This window comes from Rattus norvegicus, chromosome 10, assembly GCF_036323735.1.
Source record: "Rattus norvegicus strain BN/NHsdMcwi chromosome 10, GRCr8, whole genome shotgun sequence".
NCBI classification, from domain to species: domain Eukaryota; kingdom Metazoa; phylum Chordata; class Mammalia; order Rodentia; family Muridae; genus Rattus; species Rattus norvegicus.
In genome coordinates this window covers 62,797,378-62,808,048 of record NC_086028.1, presented here as the reverse complement: position 1 = coordinate 62,808,048, position 10,671 = coordinate 62,797,378, and the positions used below count along the sequence as shown (strand labels likewise).

General features: G+C 46.3%; 1 protein-coding gene across 4 annotated transcripts in view; it reads right to left on the bottom strand.

Annotated features, from left to right (window-relative positions):
- Positions 1 to 591: 591 nt before the first annotated feature.
- Ssh2 (slingshot protein phosphatase 2) overlaps positions 592 to 10,671 on the bottom strand; it is a 252,070-nt gene continuing 241,990 nt past the window's right edge. For 3 of the 4 annotated variants that reach the window (XM_006246905.5, XM_039086021.2, XM_039086022.1), the window contains one exon: positions 592 to 7,355. In XM_006246905.5, coding sequence (XP_006246967.1) covers positions 5,265 to 7,355 — 2,091 coding nt within the window. In that variant the 3' untranslated portion in view covers positions 592 to 5,264. The remainder of the gene's footprint in view (positions 7,356 to 10,671) is intronic. The other variant, NM_001107024.1, reaches the window with a different exon arrangement.

Below are 10,671 nucleotides of genomic sequence, written 5' to 3'. Positions count from 1 at the left end.
TTGCCTGCATGCGTGTGTGTGAGGTTGTCAAGATCTTGAAGTTTCAGTTGTGAGCTGCCATGTGGGTGCTAGGATTTGAGCCTGGTTCTCTGGAAGAGCAGCCAGTGCTCTTGACCACTGAGCCATCTCCCCAGCCTAGATTTCACTGTGCTGAAAACTTGTTTTTCTGTCCTAATGTCTGGTGAGGTCACTCACCCAACAAATCCAGCCACTGCTTGAGCAGGTCACCACAGATGTCCCACATCAGTCACTCTGCACCACAGCTGGCAGAAGAATTTTGCTTATTCATTCTCACATTCAGGTGACAGCTTCTGTAAGTGACTGACTCTTTGACTAGCCAAGTTCCCAGCCTGGTCACCTGACTTGAGTCTCATTGTCTGTACCTTTTGGTAATCCCATTTCCTATGCAGTCTTTTGTGAAAGGTAGGTTATATACATACACATAAACAAATGCCTGTGTGTAAATGTGTGTATATATTTATTTCCCCACACTAAAGTTGCTCAGTGTGTGCTGGTCTGTCTGTTGTCCATGCTGTTTTCTAACCCCCCACCTTCCCCAGCACCCCTTTTTGTCAGCATCTGAAACAAACATTTTGTCTTCAAAATAAAAATTTATTCAATCTGTAACAAGAACATTGAATCTGCACATCTGCGCACAAGTTCACATTTAAAAACAGCGGAGCACATCAGTACTAATAAAAACAACTATGATACAAGTGGGACATCCCAACACCAGGATTAAGGAAGGAGATGAGACCACTCTTTAGGTTCTGCTTCAAATGCCTCAGAAAGGTCCCAGAGATTCCAGGGAGCACCTGCTGTTAATAAAGTGAGAGCATAGAGAAGTTTGGGATAGCCTGGTCGAAGGTAACAGTCAGTGCGAGTCTTTTGGACTTGTTTGGGTTTCAAGCAAGTCTTACAAAGCAAAGTTCAGAGGGGGTTGGGGGAGGGGAAGGCACCTTTAGCTATGCCAAGCAAATTACAGTCAAACCAAACCCAATCCATCAATTCCTAGTGGGCTACTGACTAGGGAACACCACGTCAGTTCCTTAGCTTTTCATTTGGGGCATTTGCTCTCCGTGGGCAGGATGCCGCCACTGTCACTGGCATCCATGTGAAGACAGAAGGCAGCACCAGCCCGAGTCCTGGGGTGGGGGTGGGGCTCTTCAAGCTGATAAGGGGTGATTCCAGTTTAGAAATCCCGTCCTAGATCTCTGGGGCACTGAGATGAGGCTGGTTCTCTTCACAGCTGAAGCCAGGCCTAGTCACCTCTGCTCCGGGCTGAAGCAGTACAGAAGCACCTTGCAGTAGCTCTTCATGGCAACAAGAGGTCCCGAAGCCCTGGGGAGAGAGGGTGCAGCTTCCTGCTTTGCTGGCAGGCCTTTTCCTGATACGGGTGCCAGATGAGTCGAGGCGACACGTGTACTTAGGTCCAATACATGCTTCATCTTTTGGAAGGGATAACGAAGTCTATGATTTTTTTTAAGTTGGACTGGTGCTGAAACAACGGAATGTCACCTTGTCTACCATTAAAAAGCAAAAACCAAACAACCATACTACCCATTCACCATCACAACCATCACTATGGAGACACACCAGCACTGAGAAAAGACTGCTGGACTCCAGTACAGGACACAGATGGAGAGCAGCTCCACATCTGACCCACTTATCCACAAGGGCTGACAAGAGTATGGCATTTTCTCTGGGGGGAGGACTCATAGGACAGCCATGGCTTCAGTGCCCGAGGCCACCACAATGATGCATATTTTAATATTCACAAAGTAAACAAAGTATCCACAGATAGTTGTTTGAAAAAGCCAATAAAAATGGCTTTTCTTTAAAATGCCCTTAAAACTTTTTGCATAATGCTTTCTTAGAAAATAAAAAACCCAACTCCCACAGAACATCTTTACTGAAAGACCCTCAAGTGCAGAGTCCTGTGAGCTACTGTGTCAGAGGAAGCATCTGGGCTCAGGAGCAGGAGGCCTTGGAGCCTGGGACGTGTCCCCAGGCTGTCCCTGGAGCTTTTATAGTTCCCAGAATGAGAAGGAAGGAAACAGCAGCAGAGATGAAGGTACAGTGGGGAAAACACTAGAGATGCTGAAGGGGCAGGAGTACAGGACAGGAGCACGTGTTAAAACGAGCAAGGGGCAACCAAACTGAGATGAGGTCTTCCCAACTGTACTGTGTCCACACCACCCACTGCTGCTCTTTCCAAAAACAACAAAGGGCTGGGGTTCTCTCCCTATACTCAGAAATAGCTCAATATAGTCAGGCTACCGCTTCAACCCTGCCTGCTCCTAGGGCTGTTAGCCCAGGCACTGAAATGTCAGCTCCCCCAAGTGCTCACCTGTGTGCTTACATACTTTTCCAGACCTACTGATGCAACTACAGTGGTCTAAAAACAGCAGAGAGAGACAGAGGCATTGAGCAAGAAGTCAGGAGGTCAAGGTTTGTCCTGCTCAGCAGTTTGTCAGAGTCAGGCCCAGGCTTTCCATGAACAGAAAAAACAGAGAGACAAACTGAAATGATCAAATGCTAAAGTCAAGTCTTCAACAGCTTACTACGCATCTGCCTTAGCCATAAACATGACTTAGGAGCAACCCAAGTGTTGGGGTTTGGAGGGCTGGCAAGACCCTTTGGCATGGCTGAATCATAGACTCTGTGGAAAATACCTAGGCAGTGAGTTCAATGATAAGGAATACAATTAAGAAGACAGCAGAAGATGGTTTCTTTCATTCTTTAAACCTTGAAAACACAAACAGGTGTTGTCTGTCTGTCTGTCCCGCTGCCCCCTAGTGCCCTCATTGGGCATTGTTTCAGTCTCTGCTGTGAGAGACAACAGTGAAGCCATTCTATCTATACTGGGAGATGAGAGAGCAGCGTCCATTGCTGATAATGTGTAGCATACTGGTGTCACTGTTTCTGAGACAGGTCTCACTCTGTACCTCGAGTTGGCATCCAGTTCATAGTAATCCTCCTGCCTCAGCCTCCCAAGTGCTAGGGTTACAGATGTGAGCCACTACACCCAGCCTTTATTATTATTTTTTGGGTGATGCACTCTCTCTACCTTGATGTAAACACTCCTCACCCTATCATAATTTCTTGTCCTCCCATTATACTGGTAGCAGATGGGTCCTGGAATCCACCATCTTGCCTCCCAAGCCTCCCTCGCACTGATACATACCACCTAATGAGACAGCACACAAATATCCGGGACTCTTCACAAAGCTGTGACATTTAAAGGGACTAGGAAAGACAGCACAAGTCTATATGACTTCTACACCACACGTTATCAGCAGGTGGTCGCTAATTGCTTCCTGGCAGTAATGTCAGAACCAACCATGGCTTTGTATGCCAAGTAGACTCCCAGCTCTGGAGCACTTGAAAATGGAGGCAGTCTACCTTTCCTGTATCCTACTACCTGCTCCCTCCAAATTCTGTCTCTAAAGATAATCTGTGTGTCTTTTTCCAATTAGGGCTATGATGAATTAAAAACCTAAGTCCCTGGCTCCTACCCAGACAATCCTCAGCAATTCGGATATCAACAAAAGCAAGCAGGAGGCAAGTCTGTAGCCCTCTTCAGTTCTGTTGAGCTGTGGTGGGTACCTCCAGATGTTTTCTGTACTATGCTCAGGGGCACGTCTATAGCAGGCAGTTCAGCGTTAAAGAGCAGCAGGACAGCAACAAAGCAACAGTATCCTAAATGGAATCTGTGCCCTTGGCTGACCGCTGAGCCGCCCCAGCCTCTCAGCCTCACATTGGGAGCTTCTAGTCTGGGCATCGAAGACACATATCTAGCTGTGCTTCAAGTACTGGCAAACAATGACCTGGGACTTCAGCCTCAAACAGAAGCCAGTGTTCAGTGTGATCTAGTGGGAGCCTGCAGGGGGTTCTTCTCAAGAGGAAGTACTTAATTTGGCAGGAGCTGGCTATGACAAGTTTTTATTTAAAACAAATAAAGATTTCTACCCAAAACTACCAGTTTATTTCTGGTGTTTCTCTCTTTTCCAGTTGCAACTCTACTCCTTAACAAGAATAAATCAAAAGACCCACAATATCAATCATGAAACATTAAAAAAGTGACATTATGTACATAAATACTGTGTATGAACTGTAGAGAAAAGACAAATCTAGGAAAAATTAGGGGAAAAAACTTGCATCAAGTGTTAACAGGGATAACAGAAAAATTTGTGTTCAATAGGTTCTATGTATGTATTGTAACAATTAAAATATAACTTTGGAACTAAGGGAAGGATGGGGAAACAGCAAGAGAGAAGAAATCACTTGGAAAAGCACGGCCATTAAACTCAGAAGGCCCACAGAATATTCAAGTAACAGGGTTAAAGCCCACAGCATGCACTCACTTTACAAGCACAGCCGACTCTGCTGTCTTTAAAGCCTGTTTCCAGGTCTTTAGTTGGGAGGCAGAGGCAGAGCCTGTCACTAGGCAGGAGGGGACCCGGCTGGTGGGGCCAGGACTCACCTGTGTGGATTCCACTGGCCCCACAGTGACTCAGGGGCTGTGTTTCCACCTTTGACCCCACCTTCTCTCTTAATATATTTCTCTACAGATGACCTTGAATTTCGATTAGGGTTCCCTTTGACTTTCAGATTGTTTTCTTGGGGAAAGTTAAAATATTTTGCTTCGTAGTTTCTGTCAGTAGGCCAATTATCACTCCCTTTTCTGTAATGATTGATGCATTTTGGAATATCAGAAGAAACGGAGTCTCAACTGCCTTAAAGCAGAGCAGAGCCTGCAACTTCATGTACTCCAACGGAGGAGGGCGGAGCGAGGCTGAGAGCAGCCACATCCCTCTGCCCTTCAGCAAACAGGTCTCCTCAGGCCTGGGTGAGATTTCCAGTTCCCAGCTTCTGTGCCACCCACCCCATCTGTTTCTTTCCCTCAACCAAGCAGGCGTGTCTTTTCTCAGAGGGCAAAATGAGAAGAGACAGGTGGCAGTAGACTGAAAAACAGCAATTTGCCTTTGATAAAGGTGCTCTTTGAAAAAAAATTTTTTTGAGGTTTGAATTTTTTAAAAATAAAAAAATGATAAAATGATCTTGTCATCCAAATCGTTACACGTACACACACACACATACATGCACGCACACACATGGAAAAACCCAAACCCTGCATGAGCCAGGAACAGTAAAATGACCAAAAATATTATAAAATTAACCAATAAAGTGCATGTTCCTTACATATTACACCGCCCCTTTAACAAACATTTTCTTAGAAAATCACGTGTATGGGCTCAGGATCACATGGTGTTATAGAAGGGGTTGGTTGTCCGTTTTTTATCATTTGCTCTTTTTAGTCTCCTAAGCGGGTGAGTCCTGCCATGCTGCTGACGGGGAGCCACAGCCAGCCCTGGAGAGGGGCCTGGATACTGCAGACCCTGTGTCTGTAGCAAAGGAAGGCCTCCTTCAGAACTAGTCAATTCTGGTCTTGCCTTGGGGAGCAAACACTGCTGACTGAAACCAAACTCTTTGGCATACTGCACATGGGGCCTCTCCACTGGCTTGCTCTGCACAACACACTCTGTTGTTTTGAGTTGCTCTACAAAATACTTGGTGGGCTGTGGGTTTGGGTGGGCACCTGGGCTTTCTGAGGGCTCATGGACCATCAAGGCATGCATGCCTGAGTCTGTTCTGAGGAAGGGCTGAAGCAATTTGAGATGAGGGGATTCTGAGGAGCCAAGCTCTCTATCCGGTAAGTAGTCTTTACAAAGGTCCAGGTAACCCAACTTGGCCAGCGAAGCTGAGCGCCTCATTTGTGATGTTTTGGAGAACGCCGCCTGGAAGATCACTCGAGGCTCAATTTCTTTAGCATGCTCCTTCACCACACCAGGGCCGTGGCTGAGATCTCTTATATTTTCACTACTAGAGCTATGTGGGATTCGACAGGCTTCCGGTGATGGATCCAGTTTTTTCGGTAACACGCCAACACTGTCACCAAGTTTGTTAATTAAACTTAGGTCTTCATTTGTTAATGGAGAGGACGTGTGTGCCATTCCAGTACTACTGGAAAGGAAGTCCCCCTGGCTGTCCTCCCAGTTCATGTGCTCTGAAGACAGTCTGCTGTCTGTGGTACTGCTTTGCTCTGTGCAGCCTTCCAGGTGAAGCACAGAATGGCGATGCGAACAATCCAAGCTGACAGATGCTCCTTGGGTACTGCAACCGACCAAACGCGCTGGTGTCTTGAAGGGTGTGGATGGGCTGTCCCCTTTGTCTTGAGGGCTACTTAACATAGGGGTTGGGTCAGTGAGCCTGTCATACTCAGAGGAAGAATGAGGCAGAGGTAGCACTTGGGGACGCAGAGAAACCTGACTGGGGTCCAGAGTCCTGTTCAGATTTTCATCCAGAGTGCAAAACATAGTGATAGACCTCTCCATCTTCACCTTCCTCAGCTCTTGCTTCTCACTCTCTTTGCTGGGTGTTGTCTCACCTCCTGGCTCAGTGTGATCAAGTGATGTAACTGTTGGTGTATACTCAATGATTTCTATTTTCTTGGGGAGGGGAAGAAGGGCGGCCTGTGTCTCACATTCCTGGTTTGAAACCACAGTCCTCTGCTTCCTCAGGTCTTCTTCCTGCTTCTCACTTCTGCTCTCTGACCCCAGGCAGTCCTGAGGAGCTGGCGAGGGGTGATGCTCCAGCAGCTGGGGGGCTGCAGCAGCGGGATTATGCTCACAGTGGGACAGGGGTCCGGCCTCAGAGCCACTGCACTTCCCTTTACCCTTGCCGGGCTCGGCTTCCTTGGGGGAAAGTGAATGCTCTGAGGCGGTTTCATCGCTTTTCCATTTTGGCATTAGGTCTGCCACAGAAGAGTCATTCTTAGAGTTTTTGCGATTGGATAACGTGGGACCTGGAGAGGCTGTCCCATGGTTCTCCTGCTCTTGTCGCAAGCGCTCTTCAAACTCCAGGGTGGCTCGCCTCACAGACCCAGGGCACCACTTGGCACCAGGGTGTGTCCCTGGGCCCCAGTCATGTTCACCCTCAACTGGTTCCTCTTCTTCCAAGTCTCCTGTGGACGAGAGTGTGGCCAGACAGCCCTCCTCTGGGGCACACTTCCCCGAGTCTCTGGCTAGTTCTAGTTGGACACTACAGAAACTCTCATCCTGCTCCAAATGTCCAGGTTTGTTCTCAGGGCCTTGTACTCTCTCCAGGGGCAGCTCATGAATGATGTTCTTCTTTGGTGTATGGCATGGGTTAGAGAGGATGTCTCCTTTTAACTGAACCTGCCCAACTCCTTGACTAATGGACTCAATTTCAGTGACAATTTCTTTGACTGAAATTGCATTTTCTGAGTGAGATTGCATGATGATGTCTGGGCTGACAAGTTCTGAGACTGCCTATGAAGAGAAAATAGTGAGATGGTTATGGTAAATTGCAGCCTCACTGAAATGCTAGTGTTTCACTTAGTAATAACCCTGTGATCCGAGAGAACCTGTTTATGAGAACATAAGTTATGGTTCCAAGTGCATAGGTTCACTGTGCTGTCAGACCACGGGAACAAAACAGGATTTATCATCAAGGCAGGAGGCAGAAAATGCATAAGGTATATCACTGTTTACTAAAGTTTGTTCTGTTTACTCAAGCAAGATTTTAATTCAGAACTTTGTTTTAAAATGTGCGAATAGCTATGGGGGCTATTATAATCCATATTTTCACAGTACTACTAGCTTCTAGGACTTAGACTATAAAGAAATAAATGAAACCTCTTCCTAGATGGGATATTAACTTCTAATGTGATAGTAACTTAACCAGGTGGTGATCCCAGTTCTTTCAAATGTTTGGTAGCCAGTTCAATATGCCCAGTATAAGACAGGGCAAGATGGCTGTGGCTGCCATCTGATGTACGATTTGAAGATTTATTGCTACTTTCTCTCTCAATAGCTTTCAACAGATCACCCACATAACTGTTCCTCCTGGCTGGGAGAATGTCCTTTGTAATTGACCTCACAATCTCTAAATTTCTTTCTTTTTTTCCTTTCTTTCAAGATTTTTAAGTCTTATGTGTAGTGTGTGAGTGTTTGCCTGCATGTATGTATGTGTACCATACACATGCCTAGTGCCCTCAAAGGTCAGGAGAATGCATTGGACCCTGGAAACAGAATTATGAATAGTTGAAGAGATGGAGAGATGGCTCAGTGGTTAAGAGCACTGATTACTCTTCCAGAGGTCCTGAGTTCAAATCCCAGCAACCACATGGTGACTCACAACCATCTGTAATGGGATCTGATGTCCTCTTCTTGTGTGTCTGAAGACAGAGACACTGTATTTATACATAATAAATAAAAATCTTAAAAAAAAGAATTATGAATAGTTATTCACTACCATATAGGTGCTAGGAATCAAACCCAGGTCTTCTGCAAGAACAGGTACTTTAAACTGATAAGCCATTGCTCTAACCCTTTCCTTTCTCCCGCCCTCCCTCCCTTCCCTCCTCCCCCATCCCAACAGGGTTTCTCTGTGCAGCTGGCTGTCCTGGAGCTCACTCCCTCCCTCCATAGACCAGGCTCTGCCTGCTGAGTGCTGGGATTAAAGGCCTGTGCACAGCCACCTCCGCCCACCCTCTCCAGCTTTTCCTTTTCCTTCCTGAGACAGGAGAACTCATTCCATAGACCAGGCTAGTCTTGAACTCAGAGATCCACTTGTCTCTGACTCTCGAGTACTAAGATTAAAAGCATGTACCCTACACCTGGCAACAATCCCTCAGTTTTGTGTGGCTCCTTCTGGGGAAAGTAGACTTGGCTTAGCCAGCCACTTCCCTCAGCAGCCTTAGAACCCTTCTTCTCAAAGGAATCCCCCTCCTCCTTTACAGGGTAGATATTTACTCCTGTCCAAGATAACAATGCCCATCGATTTAGGACAGGACACACCCTCCCCGAAAATCAGGTCCCACTGCAAAAAAAAAAAAAAAAAACTTCAAAAATCTATGCATGGTCCTTTAAAAGTCAGTACATTATGACTGTCAGGCTCTTGTTAACATTTTATGTATGTAAGACTTCAAAATACAGTATTTCCTTAGGAAATGTGCTGGCCTTTATCCTTTCACAGTCTTAGTTGGTATAAACTAACAAGGTCAGTCTTGCCTTTGGGGGAATCTGCCAGGACATCAAGCCGAGGTGATCTTGGCAGAACTGGTGAGCCTGTTACATGCACGGGCCATGGAAGGAGTGCTCACGTGACCAAGGACTCAGGAGGAAGGCTATTTCTGTCAATGCCACTACACTGTGTAGTTCATAAAGAGAGCTTAGATGCCCTGACTTTCCATAGAAACACAACAAACACAACACAAGTAGAAGCAATCGTAGTCTTGAGGTACTTCGAAGAAATAGCAGATGAAGACAGAGTAGGAGGAAATGACCAGATCTCAGGTATCTAACCAAGGCTGGCATAAAGCTCAATTGGTAAAGTGCTTGTCTGCTGTACAGGACCCTATGTTTAGTGCTGCAAAATAAACACACCTCAGTGCAGCCTAGTGAGGTCATTAGGGGAGTTGTGTACGTTAGAGTAAACTTGAGATTTTGTTCAAAACAGACAAACAAAGCAACTTCTGACCATTTGTGTCATTTCCTCTTACTTCTGAAATGGTTTATAAGAAATCATATATCATCAGGCATGGTTGTACATGCCTTTAATCCCAGCACTTGGGTGGCAGAGGCAGGAGGATCTCTGAGTTGGAGGCCAGCCTCACACTACTAAGTGAATTGCAGGAAGGGTAAGGCTCAGGCTACACATAGCCTTTTGTCTTGAAAAACAAAACCAAACAAAACATATGTCACCTAGGAACCTTAGGAGACTGGCTGCTCCCAGATTTATCCCCCAAACTACCTTTTGATGCTCGAGCTCCATAGGACTAGGGATAACGTCACTAATATCACTAACGGCGTCACTGAGCTCAGCATGGACATCTTGCTACTCCAGCAACTATTTACCACCCATGTCTAGCTTGTAAACTTTCTGAGACAAATCGTTTCCCAAACAAGCCTGTCCTCTCAGGCACCATCTCACTCAGGTGGCCCTGTGGCCCTCATCACTGTTGAGCTTTGACCTGAGTGCCAGGGTTCAGAAAACTGGCTTTGGCTAGTTCTCTCTTCTAGTATCATCTCCTTCAGAAATGCTTCCCACAGGGGATGGCAAGATGGCTCGGAAGTTAAGGGCACTTGCTGCTTTTGCAGACAATCTAAGTTTGATTCCCAGCACCTACATGGTGGCTCACAACCATCTGTTAACTCTAGTTCCAGGGAAGTTGAAGCCCTCTCCTGACTTCTGTGGGCACCAGGGACACGTGTGAGGCACATTTATACATTCATGTAAAATATTTATACACAAAATAAATCTAGAATGACACCAAAGTCTGAAAAGATATGATCCTTAAGGAAGCGCCCTGTTGTAAAGGGATTCTCAGCTGCACTGCTTTACTATTTACTAGGGAAATCTTTACTATCGTCAAGAGGGAACCAAATGGCTGAAGAAAAGGCTCAGTGGTTAGGAGGAGTCCAGAGGACAAGAGCTCAGTGCACAGCACCCATGGTGGGCAGCTCCCAAGCTCCTGCGACTCAGGCTCCAGGGAATCGAACTCCTTTCACCTGTCCAGGCATCTTCACTCATGTGAACGGCCAACTCATACACATGCTGCTTAAAAACAAGTCAGGGCCAGGG